Genomic DNA, 19,798 nt, shown 5'->3' on the forward strand with positions numbered 1-19,798 from the left:
TCTATCATGCCATATTTCATCTTGCCCAACAATGATAAGCTCCAAAGACTGGTGCAGAAGCAGAGCAATTCTTCATGTATTTTTAATCAACAGAGAACTTTCATCTGGTGAGCTCCCTCCACAAGGTCACACACGCTATGAGCTGCCACGTGTTTCTCATGCAGTTTGCAAACACCAACTTCTATGTCAGCTTCTGTTTGGAAGGGGGAATATTAACGTTAGCAACCCCTGGTTATATCATTTATAAACATGCAGATGTGGATTATTAAAGATTAATGCATTTTGGGATTGGTGTCGGCATTCCGTTTGTCTCACGCCGAAACCAATTCTGTTATTCATTAGTCAACGACAGCCCACATCACCCTGTTGTGGAAGAGAAATCAAAGGTGCAAGCATGAATTGAGAATAAGTGATGAAACTGATTACTAAGAAACTTAACGGCTGTAATCAATCAACACATCACAATAATTGGAGTCCACTGTTATCTGGAGACAGGGAACAAACAGAAAAGCTCACTACTAGAGTGAGTTGTTCTTATGTGTTTACTTTCTAAGAACTCACTTCACAATTTGACTTCCATATCTAACTATGGAGCAAAGCTGTCAAAGGGCTGTTTGAATCTTTCAAGCCACTGGCTCAACCTGCACAAATTTCGTCTCTAAGGAGGAGACTGAGTGTCTTGCTTTCCATCGTTAAAAAAAAAAGAAAAACATTATCTGGAGATAGTTGAAGTATTCTTTTGAAGCTAAATGGCTAATTCCTAGCTGGCCTATTACTAATTCAAGCCATATTTACAGTTGCTTGGGTTCTTTCTACTAAGGAGGGACACACCACATATCCATCTAGTCAACCCTGATAGTAACTATGAAGCGTGAAGGCAGCTTTAAATATCTCTAATGACAGTGATACAGAATCCACTGAAAAACTGGAAGCTGCAACAGCCTATCCCATCACAGAAACCAAACTGCTTAGGACATTTATGTTCTATTTTATCTAGGTATAACAACCATCTATCAACAACAACAAAAACATACTGATGCAAATGTGAGAGACTTCTCCCATTCACTCGTCAATCACTGATAAGTACTGCAAAGGACAAGGGAGTGAAAGACAACCTTTTAATTTTTGCAATATGCAAATTAATACCCTATTTGGCAACACAAAGGACAGAGAATCTCTGTTTGTGTAGCCAAATAATGACACAATAAAAACCCCAAACGGTCAAACCCAAATACACACTGTATTAACTTTTTTATGTAAGTGGCCTGAGCAAAAAAGCCAGAAAGAAATGCAGTTTAATGATGAAATGTAAACAATAATTGTCCAAGGCTGGTCTTAGAGTATACAGCTAAACAACAAACATATCTGTCATATCTTGGCGCTGTGGTTTGAATTTTGTTATGTGAACCAGAGCAAGTGCATGATTACGCAGATTTTAACTGGATTTCAAGAGCCATCATACTCCAGGTGGATCTGTACCAGCACCACAAGGGCTACCAGTGACTCACAGGGCTACAAGAAGCGGCCTGCTGTAGGAGTGCTGCCATGGCGTGCACAGCAGCAGATGCCCACCATGCTGGCTGCTTGACAACGGCCAGGATGGTGAAAACAGGCCTGGCAAGAATCAACAAAGAGAACAAACCAGACAGGGAGCAGAGCACAGCTATGGGGATGTGAGTGCTGCCAACCTGGCTGTCTAGGGGTGGTTTGTATGAAGCCTTTGTAGGGTGCTGGACAACCCTCAGTGCCATGCTTGTCAGACCGTGCAGGATGTTCACTCCATGGGTCAGAATGTTCATCACTGGCTTAAACAGCAATTAAAATATTGAAACTGAAATGTGTGACCATGAAATACAAATACTGATAAACCAGATATTAAGCAAATGAAACCACTTAAAACTGAAAACTAAAAACTACCCCTGAAAAATAACCACCCAGGACACGCTGGCTTTGGTGACTTGTGGTTTTTCTGTCTGATGTTTACCTTAGAGCTGATGAAAAACAGCCACTTGATGGCCCTGGAATATGAAACCCTCTGTCATCAAGCAAAACTAACAGGAGGAACTTGAACAGTGTGTCTCTGTCTCATTTAATCTCCTGCACCTGTTCTCCGAAGACCACCTCTGCAGGGAAGGACACCTTCCTGATCTCTCTGGCCAGGCTGCAAGTATGATAACAATTTTGATAGCTCCTTCTGTAGTATGGGCTTTCCTCAGGAAACTAGGCTGAGACTATCTAGTTATTTCACAAAGCCGTGAGACAACAGATTATTCATCAGTTGTGACCTGGGCTGAATTCTAATGGGTATCACAGGTTAGATCCTCCATATGCTAGAAGGAATGCCTCAAGCTAGAGTGCCTTACAATTTGCTTACTTTTCCTCTTTTCAAAAAGACAGAAAAATTCTAAATGTGCACAACCTTCAAAAGAAGACGTTTTAAACTACTGCTATGTGAAACCTTCATGTATTTAATTTGTAAGCATTCTAGATTTTGCAAAACTGCTGAATACAACTGAATGTTGTGCACTAACAGTGATTAAGAACATAGCTACGTCAATGGCATTTTGTGTTTTGATTTTTTCTGGTCCGGATGCCAATGAACAGCATGCATCTTCCCTGCAACAAGCTGTTGCAAGATTTTTGCCTCCGGAGAAGCCAAGGGGGAAATATTGATAGATGTGTTAAAATAATTTTTCTAGACAGGGAAATCATATCCATTTTACAAGGATATAATCCCCTTCCTTGTTTTGCAATTATTTAAGGATATCTGTAAAACAACAACCAAAAAATTAATTCACAGAATTACAGAATGGTTTGGGTTAAAAAGGATCTTAAACACCATCTAGTTCACCCCCCTGTGATAGGCAGGGACACCTTCCACTAGACCAGGTTGCTCAAAGCCCCATACAACCTGGCCTTGAACACTGCCCAGGGATGGGGCAGCCACAGCCTCTCTTGGGCAACCTGTGCCAGCACATCACTACCCTCACAGTAAAGAACTTCTTATACCTAATCTAAATCTCCCCTCTTTCGGTTAAAGATACTCTCCCTTGTCCAGCCCTACATGCCCTTTCCATCTTTCTTGTAAGCCCCCTTTAGGTACTGGAAGGCTGCTAGAAGGTTGTTCCGGAGCCTTCTCTTCTCCAGGCTAAACAATCCCAACTCTCTCAATCTGCCTTCATAGGAGAGGTGCTCCAGCCCTCTGATCATCTTTGGGGCCCTCCTCTGGACTCACTCAAGCAGGTCCATGTCCTTCTTTTGTTGAAGCCCCAGAGCTGAATGCAGTACCGCAGGTGTAGTCTCACAAGAGCAGAGCAGAGGGTAAGAATCATCTACCTTGACACTTCTTCACACTTACCTATGCAGCCCAGCATATGGGTGGCTTTCTGGGCTGCGACCACACGCTGCTGGGTCATGTTGGTCTTCTCATCAGCCAACACGCCCAAGTCTCTCTCCTTACAGCTGCTCTCAATCCATTTTGTGCCCAGCCTGCATTTGTGCTTGGGATTGCCTAGACCCAGGTCAGAAACTTGCACTTGGCCTTGTTGAACTTCATGAGTTCACACTGGCCTATGTCTCCAGCCTGTCATGGTCCCTCTGGATGGCACCTCTTCCCTCTAGTGTGTCAACTGCACCACAGAGCTTGGTGTTGCCATCAAACTTGCTGAGGGTGCACTCAATCCCACTGTCCATGTCATCGACAAAGATGTTGAACAGCACAGGTCACTTTCATATGGCAGCCTTCCCTTCTTCAGATAATGTTTGAAAAGTCCATGCCATAAAACCTACCAGTAGTGGTGGTCAATGGAGTGAGCATCTGGAACAACTCAATCCTGAGCAAATAATTTTTCCAAATTCTTGTTTAAAATATGACTCGTCTGATTGGCTTGTCTTAACTGCAGCCACTTCTGGAAGCAGTTCAACTCAGGCTTCTCCTTTTATAAGGCATGAATGAAAGCATCACTTCTATTCAGATTTCTGCATTAAAATATCCTTTTGGACTATGACAGACTATTGCTTATTTTTTTCTTCTCTTAGCATTTTAATCACTCTAGTCTGTCCACACATTGACTAACATGAACAGCAAGGCCAGGTGTCCTGTTACAGATCTCTCTGGGTATCCCATTCCCTTCCTGCTCTTTTTTAAATAGAACGCTAGCTGTAGCTATAATGCTGACAGGTCCTGGATTTCAAGCTAGCTAGCTGATCAATACCGGAGGGGAAGACCTCCAGAATTGAAAAGAATAGAGCTGATCACTGAATGGAACACATCCATTGACTCATATACTAGAATTAAAGATGTGGGTTATTTTTAATCAAGAGAAGGGTGCTGACCACTGGTTAGCATAAATTAAGATGAACAGCAATAACATTCCTCAGTGAGAGTATCCACACATGGATTTCTTCCTAAAAGTTGTAACTCCAGCTGTATCTGAGCTCCTTGGTGTAAAAAGACATCAATACAATTGCAATAAAACCAACAATGCAGTTGATGCTTAACAGAGTGAAAATAAGCTTGTTTGTTCAGAAAGTGAATGAGCTCAAAGGCATTAAGAGCACAAGTCAAAATACTGATCTGTGTGGGAAAAAAAATCCTATTACATATTTCTAAAGACAGTATTTGCTGAATTATTAATATAGGATATCCTTCTCTTCCGTACAGATAAAAATCCCTGCAGAGGTTTACATATAATAGAACTTATTAACTCATACAAAACCTGCTTGTCCATCATGGGTTAAGGGATTCCTGGCCTATCAGCAGTCTTCCACAGAACTCTAAATATTAAAAATTTTTGCTGCTTACACTGCAAGGGAGAAAGAGCTGACAAAAGCCTTTGGCCAGTGAGATCAAAACTGGGGATGGGGGGAGAAAGGGGAGTTTAGCTTATTTACATTTTTGCTTTGTTAGTAAACTGGAATGGTTGGAGCAGGAGGGAAAGGGGAAAAAAAAAAAGACAGAAAAGTGAAATTAACAGCCACTAAATCTTCTGGCAACAGCAGTGCATTTTGATGATGTGCTGCATCAGCTTCCACTAATGGTTTAGGGTTGAATCAGGCACAGTTCAAGACCTAAAGCAGTGCAGTGCATCGCATCTCATTCTTTGGAAGAACATGTACCCTAATTATGAAGATGGCTACAAAATAAAGAGACCAGAATTTCTGGCAAAGGAGAATAATAATTTACTTAACACAAACCAGAATGTCATTCTGAATCCCCCCAAATCATAAAAGACTATGATTTCATAAAAGACTGGAGGAAAGGGCGTGTGAAAAAGAAGTGTTACCCTTCTGAGAGAAAACTTTTTCTGAACAAAACCCATCTAAGTTACTTTTTCTGCTCGTAGGGGTTAATCTCCCTGGTCTATTCCAGTCAAGCGAAAGGAAACAAAGGCCATATATGTGTGTGCCACTTACCACACAATATATCCGTCCAGTATTTCAGAGAGCACAGGAAGGAAATGCCCACTGAGCTAGGGACGTGCCAATGTCAGTGCCGCCTGTGCCAGTCCATTCCCGTGAAATCTGTGGCGTGTGGCAGAAAGCAATGAAGGGCGGCAGGCTTGCAGTGGGATGGGGAGTCAGCTTAAACAGGCAGTGGAAATAGAATCAGCCATTTGGGAGGTTTAATAGGGGGCTGTTTGTTTGTCTGCCCTTTTGATGTTAAATCAGTCTTCAATTTCGTTGTGAGGAAGGAGGCATTGGGAAAAGGATGCTTCTCTTCCAGTAAACCCTGGAAAAGCAACACCTTCATTTTAACGGCCTTCCCACCAAGAACCCCCTGCAACATTTTGGCTTTCTCTAGCCATAGCTATCAGCAACACAACAGCTGCTCATTTTACAATGACTTGCTGGAGAGAGAATGATTGAAAGAGCCAATCTATGTCACATGGAGAAGCTGTGGCACAACATCGCAGGAGGTAATAGGAGAGGAATGAGGTCAGAACAAACAAGGGTAGGGTGAGAACGGAGAGGAAAATAGCAGCGAGCAAAATTATTGAAGGCAATGCTGTAGCACACAATCTGTTTAAAAACGGCCACAACCTGAACAGTACAAACAGCCGCAGAAATACAAACAAGCTCCGTGTAACTTCTTTATAGGGTCTCGTAAATATGGCTGCTGAAAAAAACTACCCCAATCCTAGCAATGAAGCACAACAGCAGGAATACACTTAGGTGAAAGCACAGTTGAATTCATACAGCTTGAAAGCCGCAGCACCTGGCGGTGTCCCACTAGTTGCAGAGTTTTAAAGAGCAGCTTTGTTCATGTCATTTTGTAGCCTGAGAACCATGGTGGCAGCAGCAGCAGCGATGCTCCTGCAGCTGCCTGGCTCCCCTCTGGAGAGAGCTCAGGCTTGGGAGTTCACCTTTATCAACAGAGCTGCAGAGAGCAGGAGCTCACCCACGCTGGGACAGAAGCAGTGTGTGGTTTTGATTTAGTGCCATTCATAAAAATTCTTCCTGAGGAAGAGTTGCTTTTGTGTTACTGCAGCAGACCAGAAAAAAACATGCAAAATGGTGGCAATGGTTTGTATGAGGAGGCAGTACTTTTCACTAGGCTAGTCACAAAAATGAGCTTTTGGGCTCATCTGAAGAGAGGAAGTGACTCTGACCCTGACCTATGGTCCCACTCCCCTTTTATTTTTACCTCACAGGGATCAACTGGTTTCATAAAAGTTATTAAATCTCCCTACAATCTGTTCTGTTCTTATTTATCCTTATCTATCATGGCTACAATAAAGCTATTTTCAATGTCATAACTTTCTTTCCCTATTCAGCAATCAGGCTGCTAAAATGCCAATCCATTTACTTGCCTGAAGCTGACTGTGGGAAAATGTTACCTTTCCAGCTAGGTGGGACTCCAGTTGACAAAATGGATGGGCTTCACCATGTACTGTAAAATATGCTGCATACACAAAGCTACCATATTGCACATAATGCAAATATTCCAGTCCTGCTGCTGTCCCTGCTTTTCCTGACTCACCTGAGCACATGCTGCCAGTCAGAGTTGCTGGAAAGGGAAGAAATAACTGCAGGGCACACATGAAGCATCAGGGCTCGACATGCTCAGACCACATTTAGTACGCAACATTCCTGTGTGCACTGAGCTTACTCCCCTTTGCTTATCTAGTTTAACCTCTGTATACAAACAGGCGCCTACACTTCACACAGATACTTTTGTTCTGAATACCAAAACACACGCAACTCACTGAATTTTAACCTGCATTTGGTTTACAGCACATCTAATGAAAAGGCATCATTGCTTTTGTTTCTTTTAACTGAGCTCCATGTTGATTTTTCGTGGTTTTGTCAGCAACTGATGTTATCTCTGGGCTAATGTCAGCATTCTCCTGCTCTTAAGAATTTCCCTCGTATTCAAAATGTCAGAAAACAATCAAAAACTTGGGCATCAGAAAGAGAATAAACTCATCTGAAATACCAAGTGCACATTGCTGCCTGACCCCCTGTAAATAACATGCAAGATGGGTGGGGACAAGGTAAGAACTGGAGTAAATGCATGCCTGCTTTTAATTCTGAGAGTCTTGAGAGATTTCCACAATTTTCTGAAAGTACATGAATGACTGTGTGTCACACTATGTGGCACAAGAGAGCAAGTGGCAAGCATGCCACTGGCATTTCAATTATTACTGGTGAAGCTAGATTCCTAGTAACTTGTTGACCTTTTCAGTACTAAGAAACATCTCATGCAGTATTCTCTATTCCTGTCCAAAATCACATTATCACAATACAGGGTTGGAAAATCTCTACCTTGTCTTGTGGGTCTGAAACCATTACACAAGTCAAAGACCCAAACCTACCAGAAATACACAGTACAACTGAAAAACGGACCCTGTAAATAATACAGAGAAACATGTGACAGATAGATGACACACAAACCAAATACAAAAATTATGACCAAACTTACCTGGAATACTTGCTGGAGAAATGGGACCAGATCTCGACTGGTTACTTCCAACAGGTGAGCCTACAGGGGAAGGCGATGGGCCCCCAGGGATGCCAGAGAGATGTGGAGAAGCATGAGGGGAGAACGGAGACTGTGCAGGGTTGCTCTGCTCCCCTTGGCTGCTCGTAGAGCCTGATGCGCTAACGGCTGAGCTCAGGGTTGCTTCGGTTCCAGTCGGCAAGTCGTCAATGGATCCAGATAAATCCTGAGGAAAAAGAATGTAAGTACTCCTATGAACTCATATAATACTCAGGACACAGGACTTGAGAGCTGGCATGGCTACCAGGTCCGTTTGTTTACTTATTTGCAGCAGGTAACTGAGAGGTTGTCTTTTAATGTTGGTTCACAGAGTTAAATGATGGCAGAAAACAAGGATAGTATACACAATTCTCCAATTAAACTCTAATCCTTTCAAGAAAAGAACAAGCAAGGGCAACAAATGAATTGGAACCAAATTCACTCAACACTGAATTTAACCTTTTCCATCTGGATTAAGCTTTCAAAATTAATTCCACAAATTCTGCCTGACAATACTAAAACTAATGAAAATGATACATCAGTTTCACTTTCACACAGTATTTCATTTTGGGGTTTGCTACTATTAACACTCACAGCTTATATGCTTCACTCTTTAAACCATAACCAAAACGAGAGAAGGGTGTAAAATATGCAGCTCTTTCAGTCTGCAGAACAGACACAAGCAGAGGCCCAGCCCTCAGCAGCAGCTCAGGACCTGTTGGCCATCTACAAGCAGGGAAGGCCTCTTCTCTATTTCCATCAAGCACTAGCGTACAGCTCAGTTTCTCTTCCATTCTGCTTGAACACAGTGCTAAACAATTGCTCCATTTCAGTACATAACTGCTGCATTTTCCATGAGAAACTTCCTTTGTAGGTCAAAGCACATCTGAATTCTAGCTACAGATTGCTGTGCATACTCCCTAAAGCTGTAACACATGAGTTATACTGGTCTCTGGAACTGTGGGAGTACTTTGTTTTTTTAAATCACTGTAAAATCAGGTATGAAAAACTGAGAATGCCAGGACAAAGCAAGTGTGCTCCCCTTAACTATCAGAGAAATTCTTAAGCAATCACAGAAAAATCTCATATAAAATGAAAAGTCACAAACATAGCTGTGCTTCTGTGATTACTGGCAAGGCACAGGTTAAGGAGCACATTACTATTTCTATTAGTGAATTAAGGTGCAAGCAAGAGGCACAGAGCTACCACATGTATAAAACAAGTCATTAAATGACCTTTGAGGCTTTCAATAACTGGGATGACATGGTGTATTACTTTGGCTGCTTCACTTCGACTTCACTTGCCTGGCTCATGCAAGTGGTTGCACCATAGACAATGGTACCAGTTGTCTGAGTAGAAGTCAGTCATGGACTGAGAAGAACTGGGCTCTCCCTGAGCAAAAAGCTCAGTAAGCAAAGCCTTACTGCTGCCTAATTTTCATAACAAAAGATAAATGTGTTTATAAAAGCTACAGAAATTGGACAAAATGCAAAGTGTGTTTTGAGTAAGAGTCGTGTGATGCTGACTAGTTACGTCATGTGGAAAGTTCACAGACAGTCTCCCCTACGACAGACAGTCATCCAAGTCATGGAAAAAGTAGTATTAACAATTTAAACACCAGGAAAACTCATTAGAAAACACCTAGAACATTACATGTTATTCCTCCTCTTGCATAAAGGTAGTAATACAATTCACTCAGCTTATCTCTCTGCAAGACACCTCACAGACCTGATTTCCAATGAATTTCCAGTAATACTTCAAGAACAGCTCTCACCGCAGGTTAATTTTGTTTTTTTTCTGACAAGCACATGAAAAGCAACAATTAAGTTAGAAACTTCAGACTGTGTGGACTCTGCATTCACTCAGAGTAGAGTTCTAGATCCTCACAAAGGGAAATTTAATTGTGAAATGGGCAGTAAACTATTTTCTTTTTCAAAACTATTAACTGTAGAAAACGTGAAAAAGAAATAACACCGCTTGATGCTGTACAGAGCAATGCTAGGGATTTTTCACAGTAGAATGTATTTGGCAAACAGGCAAGCAATTACTGCTTTCCATACATAATACGGTATTCTTCTAAATGGAATCAAACCACTGGTGTTGTGATATGCAACAAATGCTGCAGGAAATGCTGATAAAACAAATGCTGCTGAAAAGCATACATAAACCCTTGAAAACCAAATGTAGCAGAATAGAGCCTATTCTAAAAGAATATAAATTCTGCATAAAAAACCCAGATTGGTATCCAGCTGAGAAAAGATATAGAAAACACAGGGGTTTACATTTAGAGTAAGAAAGGGGGTGTGTATTAAAGCTTTCATTTGTTTCAGCAAGGCACAAAGTACTTGAAAAACAAATATGCTGAAATAATGAAAAGCCATGAAGTGGTTAGCACTGTCCATGACAAAATTATTTCTTGTTCAGAGACCAAGGCAAAACCTGACCACTCTCTACAGTATCTCTCCAGCTTGCTGAACCTGCATGCGGAGAATAATATGGGGACAGGAATGAAGTTCACTTCTTCCATCAGATCACATCTGACTTCTACAGTCTCCTGTGGGGATGGAGTGTTGGAGGAGTCCCAGGTGTTTTTTCAAGTGTCTGCCTTCCAGGGGTTTTCTCACCAATCTGAGGCAACTTCTTCACAAAAGTGGAAGAGGAATGCTATTTAAATAGCGAGGCCACACCAACACCCCACCCCCCCCAGCACATGCAGTGGGAGCAGCCAGGCTGGCCCATGGCACCCGTGGTACCTTGTGTCCCCCATGCGTGCTCAGCATAAGCACTGGGGTGTCCTCCCTGTGCTGGGGAACTTCGTCATCAACTCAGCTGCCGAGGATGCTATGGTAGCATTCATTCATCAGACCCATCAAGAAAGCTCATAATGAGGTTGCTGTCAGGACAGCATGAAAGCTATAGCTGTCTAGATGCCTGGGCTGTGCTGCACAGCCTTTATCTTGTGTTACAGAGAGCTAAAATGAGAAATATCAGCCCTTCTGCGCAGCACGGTTTGCAGATCATTACTTTGTATTTTTTGTTAACACATGCTTTGTGGCCTTACTAGTCCTCTAAGGTAAAAATCCTGAGAAGGCAAGCAACTGGGAAACTTCCAGCATACAAAGGCTTTAGGAACACCTCTGTTATCCACAAAAGCTAATTGGGAAATTACAGAAGAGAAGAAAGACCTTATGTGAAGCACCTGGACAGAAAGAGCAGAAGTCGACTTACTGTTCTGCTATTATAAGTATTTTAATGCTTGCTTTTACCTCAGTTCAACGGAACAGTAATGAAGTTGTGTGCAATTTCCACATCACAAACATTTATTTATATATAAAATACTGTACACATACACAATTATATACCTAAATTACGTGGATATTCTTGCATTTACTTAGCATATCCATATGTAAAGCTATTAAAAAGCCTACTAATAAGAGAAATTCACAGTGGTTTAAGCAGATAGCCTAGTTAACAAAGAAGCTCTGTAACTAATACTCCTCTAGAGGACAATTTAGTCAGCAGGGCACCAACTCTATTCTTCTTTTATAAGTACTATCAGATCTATGATGCCTGTAAAGAACAGAGAGACCTTACTTACTGCATCTCATTCAAACCAAGGCACCTTCAAGCTACAGTGCTTCCATTTATCTTGTTGGAAAGTTGGCAGGTTAGGTAATTGCTGGGATTCTTTTAAGGGGCTGAAGTCCTCATACCCTAAGGCATGCCTTAAATTTTGCCTCTTTTCAGAGGCTTTTTCTGGAAAGTACTCTTTTCTTCCGCTAAAATGTAAGAAGTCTGGAATTATCAGAAATCTCTTGTTTCTTGCAGATCTGTTTCTAGAGTAATTTTGTTATTCTTGCCCATGGTATTGGTATGACTCAAAGTACACCAAATCTAAGAAAAAATGAAAGCAATATTTTCCCCTGTCACAAATCCGTATTAGTGTTCTGTATTCTCTGTGTCAGCTTTACATCCTGTATTATGCAGGACACCCCAGCCAGCTTTCAAAGTTAATTTCTAGATAATACCTTGATTACAAACTGAAATGTCCCTGTGCAAGATCTATCTCTTTTAGCAAAGTGTTTTATCTCTGACTGTCTTCACTTCCAGCCTCACCTTCCACCCATGCACAACCTTTATTCTTATCCTACTGACAAGTACAAGAGCTAAAATGAACAGGATCACATTGTGCTTGGGATTATAATGTTATGCCTTCCTGGTGGTATGATCTTATCAGACTGACAGGAGAGATGCTCTTGAAACAGCACACCAATTTACTACTGCAATGCAGGCAGCAAGGGGTAGAGAGAAGTAAACTGCTTATGTAGAGCCAGGAAACCCAAAGTTACTTACAAACGCAGGGCAAGAAAAAAACCAAAGCAAACACCCATATATAATATAATAATAAACTTACTCAAGGAATACCCCCAGATCCAATAAACAGCCAGAAAGAAGACTAGAGTAACTCTGTAATACCACCACCAGAGTTTACACCCAGAGTGTGACAAGATTAAAGCATTCACCACAGAGCAAAAATTTACACTGTAAACACTTTGCCCGGTTGCTGCTTTTGCTCAGGTGTGTCTCAGCAGACATAAACCAAAGTTTCACTAAAGTGATCCCTTGCTAAAAACCTACAGTTGAAAAATGATGCTCACCTTCTCTGAAATCAGCAAAAATCGAAAGCTAGCTGAGCTCCTGCACCGCTGAATTACACTCTGTGTTCACTGACAGGTTACTGTACTTTGGGGCTCTCTAGCAGGGACTGCGTGGAGCATATACAACTTGGGATTTATTTCAACTTTCCAGCTATCGCTTATTGGCTCCTTTATGCTCAGGGACTAGAAGAAAAGCAGAGGTATTCTATAGATATTAAAATTAAAGACACACAAAATCTCCCTGTCTCCAAGAAGCTGAAAACCCAAGACTACCATCCATTTGCTAGCATGAATCCCAGCATTACATGGAGGAACTGCAGCAACTGACTGGCTGCAGCATCAAAGTGCTGCTTACTCCATTCAGGCCTTCCTGCAGTATTTTTATTAGGATGGAAGATGGTGCTGCCCAAAAGACAGGATCCTGCACAAAATATCCATCTCTTTAACATGAATCACCACCTTAGAAGCAGAATTATATATACATGCAAATATACTTTACATGTAAGTATGTAAATATATATTCAAGCAGACATACACTCTGCTATTGTTTTGGAGCCATGGGGGATTATGAACAATATGCTCTGTAATTGAGATTAACTTTGAACAAATGATTTGGCTGACAAACACACATACACACACAAAGGGAAAACCCACAATAGCCCTGTTTAAATTTCAAGATATTTGTAAGACCTCTTTTCATCACAAAGCAGCCTATAATAGCATGTTTCAAGAAGTCTTCCAAAAGCCCTGCTGGTCACATTGTCGAGGCAGCGAGCGAGCTAACAGCCTCCCATGGCCTGTGCAACTGGAAGAAAACAGGAGCACAGCAATGACAGAGGCCACAGGCAAAATGCTTTCATTCTCTAAGGCTGCTACCCCCTACATGGGTGTCTTCCTTCCGCGCCAGCTACGTTGCAACCCTCAGTAAGCACACCAAATGTACCTAATGCACATCCTTAAAAAAATTCTTCTTGAACAGGAGACAGCAAGGCTGCTGCTACATTTTTGCCAAAGTGCCCTTAGTGAAATGATTTTGGGGACAGAAAACAGGGTTTGTTCTCGGAGTCTTGCTAATTCAAGGTCTGAAGAAGGAAAAGCAGAGATTACTTCCATTTCAAACACCTCTTTGAGGAAAAAGCTTGATTTTTATTGACAGGCACAACTTCTCCTCAGAATGTGCTTTTTTAGGGAGAGGATTTGTTTCATACCAAAAACTTACTTGCAAGACAATATAGTTGGGTAGAGGCACTTTTTTGTTATTCATGGTACTTGTTGGTCTTATTTTAGTCCACTTAACTAGAGGTTTTAATGGTTTTAACTTTAACCTGTATGTGCTGAACTTATTCATGCAGTACTCTAGATGAAGGAATTTCTAAGTGTATGATAAACCCACTAACTTCTTGCACTAAGTTTAGTGACAAAGCACCACTTGCTGGGGAAACACGTTCCCTTCATTCTGCAGGCCTCACATGCTCCCCAAAATAACTCAGTTGCTGAACTGTGTTGCAAGGACTCCAACCAGTATCACTTTCTCCAAGAAGTTTCACAGAGAAGTCCCTGAGGATGTAAATCTTTTTCCCCAAAGCCCTATATTCAGTCACACAATGGAGAAAAAGTGTAAGCAAGCAATGCAGTGCCAGTGCTCTGCTTGCCATCTTTTCAACCTATCCTGGATGCTGGAATTACACTGGTCTTCCAGAAATTACCTACAAAAAGCCAACTTTGAAAAACAGACTCGAGTCACAGTAATTGCTAAGCAAATGACTATTTTGGACAGTTCTTACTTGTAATTTGGATACAAAATTCATTCCCAGTCTTAAAAAATGCCAGGAATGCTAGTGGCCTTCCTGGCTGCCTAGGCAGACTGCCACCCTAACAACGAATGCAGTTTTGTTCTGCTGGATATGGCATCTTACTGCAGCATTCAGTTCCCACTTCATTTAAAGAAAGAGTAATTTCTTACTACATTTGTTTAACAAGCATCTGTTTAACAAGGATCTGCGTTTGTAGGACTACCTTAACTAAAAATAAAAACTGCTGACCTGTGGATACAGGTGCCCAAGAATAGAACATGCTGTGCATGTATCTGTTAAGACACAGAATGAGAAGTTGCTAAGATGGATACAGTCACACTTCTGTACCTAAGCTGATCCACAATGGGACCTTATTTGCTTGTCCAGTTGAGAGCTTTACAGCAAAACCAACATGGGGCAATTAGAAATTCAAAACTGACACCTTAGCTTAGAGGCCTCAGAGGACAGCCCAGACCACTGCACACCTCCATGCTCATGCCCAGTGCCACTCATTACAGGGTATGCAGCTCCTGACAGTTAATGGGAAGAGGTCTCCCAAGTTCTCCAGCTGCATCAAGAAACTTCCTAATGGCATAACAAAAAGTCACCAGTTTACAAACATTGACTCTGGTATATGAAGCAATAAATACTAGGCCCTTGTGCTATCAAAGCAAATTGACAAAGTCTAACAAGGACTGTAAACAGGTAAGACACATAAGCTTGTCTGAAAAAAATACTTTTTTATATCAAAAATAAACAATAAACCTCCAGAACAGAAAAACAATAACACAGCACCTCTCAATACAGGAACTTCACTGTTTATCTCTGAAGCAGAATGCTTAGCATGTAGAATTACTGAGAACACAATTTAAACTCAAAAAAGCCGTGAACCCTTAGGAACCACTTGTTTCTTCAGTAGAGCAGCAAAGAAAAAATAACAGCCAACAATTCTTGTAGCTACAGCATCATCTATTTATCATCAATAAATCATCAACATTTAAAACCAAACCAAAGAAAACCACAACAAATTTACCCTAGAAAAAGGAAGAAAAGTTGTGATTGTAACAGCATCCTAATGAAATTTTGTCACACTCGTACTTCCCATCCGTAGTTTCCTCAGTGCCAATCCTAACCATTCCAAACATGAAATGTTAAAGATTTTTCATATAAAGAACAATGAGGTGAGACATAACGATTTCCTTCTTTAGAGTCTCTTTGGATTGCAACCATTTTCTAGATCATGCATCCTACAGCTACCTCCTCAGGGAGAAGACAGACTGAACTGGCAGGATAAAGCAGAGATGAAGCTGACAGAATGAAGGAAAACATGCACTGATCCAGAAACTTCCAAGCTCGCTGCAGCTTGTTATTTTGGGGATTGCTATCCTCCTCCCTCTCTGCAGCAAGCTCAGAATTTGAAGGGCCAATGGGCAGATCCCCTGCTTGCCAGCCCAGCCTTCTTTCCTGGCTGTGCTTCTGGCCATGTTGAATCTAGTATCACCAACCACGAAGAAAATACCAGCTCCTGCTGTTCTCCCTCTCATTATTTGCTTGTTCTGCTTTCGCAGGTGATGTAGAAATAAATCCAACCAAACAAGCAAGGAGAGGAGTACTGAATCACAAGAAAGACAAACATGGATTTGAACAAAGCATACGACAAAGAATAAGACATTACCAAAACCAGTATATGGGTCAGCAGATCTGAAAGATGTCTAAAATTTTAGCAGGAGCAGCAGCAATACATATTAGAACTTACTGCTTACTCCTTTATTCTGTTTAATCTGGCTACCATACTTTTGGAAACTTGCAGAACGTGTATTCAGACACAGTCCATCTATTAAAAACCCTGAGATTTTGCAGGTGTGGCTCAAGCAAAAAGGAGCAAACACCACTTCAGAATACTGTAACATGAAATGTGGTAAAACTCACACCATGCCTATCCCACAGGACGCCCACATGTGATTGCAGGGCAGAGATTCTCAATAGGTCTATGCAGGGTAGATCATGTAGGAGAAACTCTTTAAACATGACCACACGACCTAACACAGATTAATGTACCTCACTGTTTACTACTACAGACATACTTTGAGTCATAACACACCTATTTTGCAACTATTAATTAACACCTTTCCACATGTGCTTTTCAGACTACCCCACACTGTATTCAGAAGGCATTAGCTATGATGTTAAAAAGTTTGGACCTAGAATACCATGTGCTTTGTAGACTGCAGTTGAGAGAACAGAAAAAGTGTTGATTCAACAATCAATTGCCCACTGATCACTGAACGCAGATCTTTTCCTCCCACAGTAAATTAGGCAACTTGATTCCAACTTCCCAAGGCTACCAATGTGTGGATCACAGCAACTTAAACAACTGCTGAACCTATACACTTGTATGTCCAAGGTTTAAAAGCTCTTGATCTACAGCACTTGCCTTTTTAAAATTCTTTTTGGCATATTAATATCCCTTGTAGAGTTATGGTTTGATAAAAGGATGTCCCAGCAGGTTACCGTGGGAATAAGGATCTACAAAATATAGTTTTTCATTAGCTCAGGGCTTGTGCATGCATCATACTGTGTCTCTTTCTTCTCACTCCCACAGCACCCTGTAACCAAATACCACAATTCAATGAGATGTTAAATAAGCCACAGACACATCTTAAACTTCAAAAACACAGGTGCTCCCATAACTTTCCATCTCTTCCCCTTGAATCAAAAGCTGAAAGGAACAGAAAAATGAATACAGCAAAATGAGTGATACATGTTAGAAAGGCTTCCTTTTAAAGGAATGGAGTAAGGTGACTTGCCTCAGAGAACAGTATTCATTAATTAATTAGTTTCTATTTAACAGAATTTGGACGAACTGGATACACAGTGTTATACTTGGCTATCAGACAGAAATGAGCGTTATAATATTTACTGCAGTAAATTCAGCTTCCTTTGTCACTGCAGACTCATTCTGTCAGCATCACACAAGACTCTCTCATCCTCCTTCCTCTCTGTTTCACTTTAACACAACACAACCCCAGTGGCTCACAGTTTGACAACCAGTAAAGCACAAATGGGGCTGTGATAGCTCTGGCTCTACTTTGCTCCACATCCCCCACCATGCACACAAACTGCTTGATCCTTTCTGAGGTTTATGGGCCACAGCAGCAAAACCAAACAATTATGCTTCAAGAGCTGTTCACTCAACCCCTCCCACCTTTTCATTTTCCAGTAACCTGGGAAAAAGCTGGGAAATCCAAGATGGTAATAAAGCAGAAACCAAACTTTCAGATTGTTTCTCACACATGCCAGCTAGAACCAGACTCCCTCATTGCCTAAAGTTCTGGAATTCACATCTCACAGTAATTCACTGCTGGTTGGGCACACTATTGTGCAAAATAATTGAGCAGCAAGGGAACATGATATTTTGAGATGATAAGGCTTTGACAGATTTGTGTTTCAGAAGTCTCTATATAAATTTGCAAAGGCTTTTGAAACCCTAGAAAAGTGTCCTGGCCTCAGATTCTTTCTGAAATAATGTCTTGATTACCCTAGTAAGAAGGGTAACTTGTAGTGCTCCAGTTAAGCTTTAAGAAAGGCCAGTACCTTCCCCTGTCTACTGCTGAGTATGCTGTCCCAGCCAAGCTTATGAACTGCTTTTGGGGTGGGAACAGGTATCTTGAAACTAAGATGATGACATTGCTGTCCTGATCGTTGAGTCCATTAAGTTAGTCTTTCTCCAACAGGTTCATAATTTTAGGTGCACTCCTGAAATCCAACAAATTAGCAGAAATGTGGAAGAGTCACTACAGAAGCGCTAAACCATGCAGTCTATGCAGCCTACAGAAAAAACAATATACCAGTTATTACTATTCCTTTAATCAATGTATCACAGAAAGGAAATATTTCCACAATGAGCTGCAAAAGCCAGATTTTCATGAGCTTTTGAGTGCCTGAGCATGCTTCAAAGTTGCAGCTTTTTCTTAGCATAGAGAAGACAGGGAGTCCCCAATTCTTTTAGACAAAGCTTTCAGTAGGTTGTTCCTGAAAAATCTTCCTTGGCTTGACAGGAGGAGGTTCGTATTGCACAGAACTACCAATTCAGTGTGATGCTAGTAAAAATGTTCTGAGAAAAATTCCAAGAGAGCAGGGGCAGAACGATCAGTGTACAGCAATTATGATCTGCACAAATGCAACTGCAGCTCCACGCACCACAACGCGTGGACACTCAGTAGAGCCTTACTGAGTGGGGTGCTCTCATTTGCCCTCTTGTGCAATGGTGCTTTACCCAGCCCTTCACCTGAGATGTCAGTGGTCCTTCCCCATCACCTGACAGGCTGTCCCCCTGCTGTAGCTCCCTTCAGCAAGCACCATTGCTGTACCACAGCCCACAGACACAGTGGATTTGGAAGCCACTTGTATGAAATATTTGTAAAGAGAATGAAAGGTAACTTTTTCCCCCACTAATTTCTATTCTAGTAGCATTACATTTTGAGTATGCTCATACACGGTGTGCAAAAACATGTTGGGTATTGTGACAGAGCTGGAAAAAATGGGCTTCATCCAGAAGCTTCTCTATGATTCTATGAAAAAGTGTCTGCCAGGATCCTGTAAGGCAGTGTTCCTTTGCCCTCCTCTCCTGCTGCTGCTGTTCCCCCAAGGAAAAGCCATGTCATACACATCACCCAAAGAACTGCAGGACTTGTCAACAGTGGCACCCTGGTCCTTGCAAGATGAAACAAAAAGATACTTCAGCCCTGACAGACCTACAGGTGCAGCACTATTGCTCATTCTCCACCATCTAAATTAGTGGCTGAGATACCTAACACAGCTTAGGGAGCAGGGCTGAACGGTCTTCTGGGGAATGTGTGTGAGAGGAAGATGGGAAAACAGCAAGCTCCATCACGGCACAGTTCATAAGCACTACAGCTCAAGAAGAATGTGGTTCTTACACTGATGAAAATTTTTCTGTGTGGCTTGTAAGGTCATTGCTGCTTTGTTCAGTGGTGTCTGAGCATTTGTTCCAGTCCCGTGTTCTCAGTCTTTATGCTGACAACTACAAATTGAGGCAGCATTTATACACTCCTTTTTTTTTAAAAAGCCCTACGTATCTCATAACTTCTAAGATCTACCTGATGGGACTATCAAACCAAAGCTCATTTCATCCTTTGAGTTATTCATTGGACAGACCACCAAAAAAAAGGGGAAAAAATCAAATCAGTAAGTTGGGATCTTCACAAAGTCACAAAATACTTTGAAGGGTGCTTGTCAGAACAAACAAATGTACCAAAGAAACAGACAGCCTTATGAATCAAGTAAAGAAGTAAATGAAAGGAAAACATATGAAAATTTCAACAACCATGCCAATCTGTTGTGAG

The 19,798-nt window shown here is 41.4% G+C and overlaps 1 protein-coding gene across 3 annotated transcripts in view; it reads right to left on the reverse strand.

The window, feature by feature from the left end:
• ARID1B (AT-rich interaction domain 1B) overlaps positions 1-19,798 on the reverse strand; it is a 329,860-nt gene that overhangs the window by 92,159 nt on the left and 217,903 nt on the right. For all 3 annotated transcript variants that reach the window (XM_034060376.1, XM_034060377.1, XM_034060378.1), the window contains one exon: positions 7,925-8,168. In XM_034060376.1, the coding sequence (XP_033916267.1) occupies positions 7,925-8,168 (244 nt within the window). The remainder of the gene's footprint in view (positions 1-7,924; positions 8,169-19,798) is intronic.

Source organism: Melopsittacus undulatus, chromosome 3 (assembly GCF_012275295.1).
Source record: "Melopsittacus undulatus isolate bMelUnd1 chromosome 3, bMelUnd1.mat.Z, whole genome shotgun sequence".
Classification (NCBI taxonomy): Eukaryota; Metazoa; Chordata; class Aves; order Psittaciformes; family Psittaculidae; genus Melopsittacus; species Melopsittacus undulatus.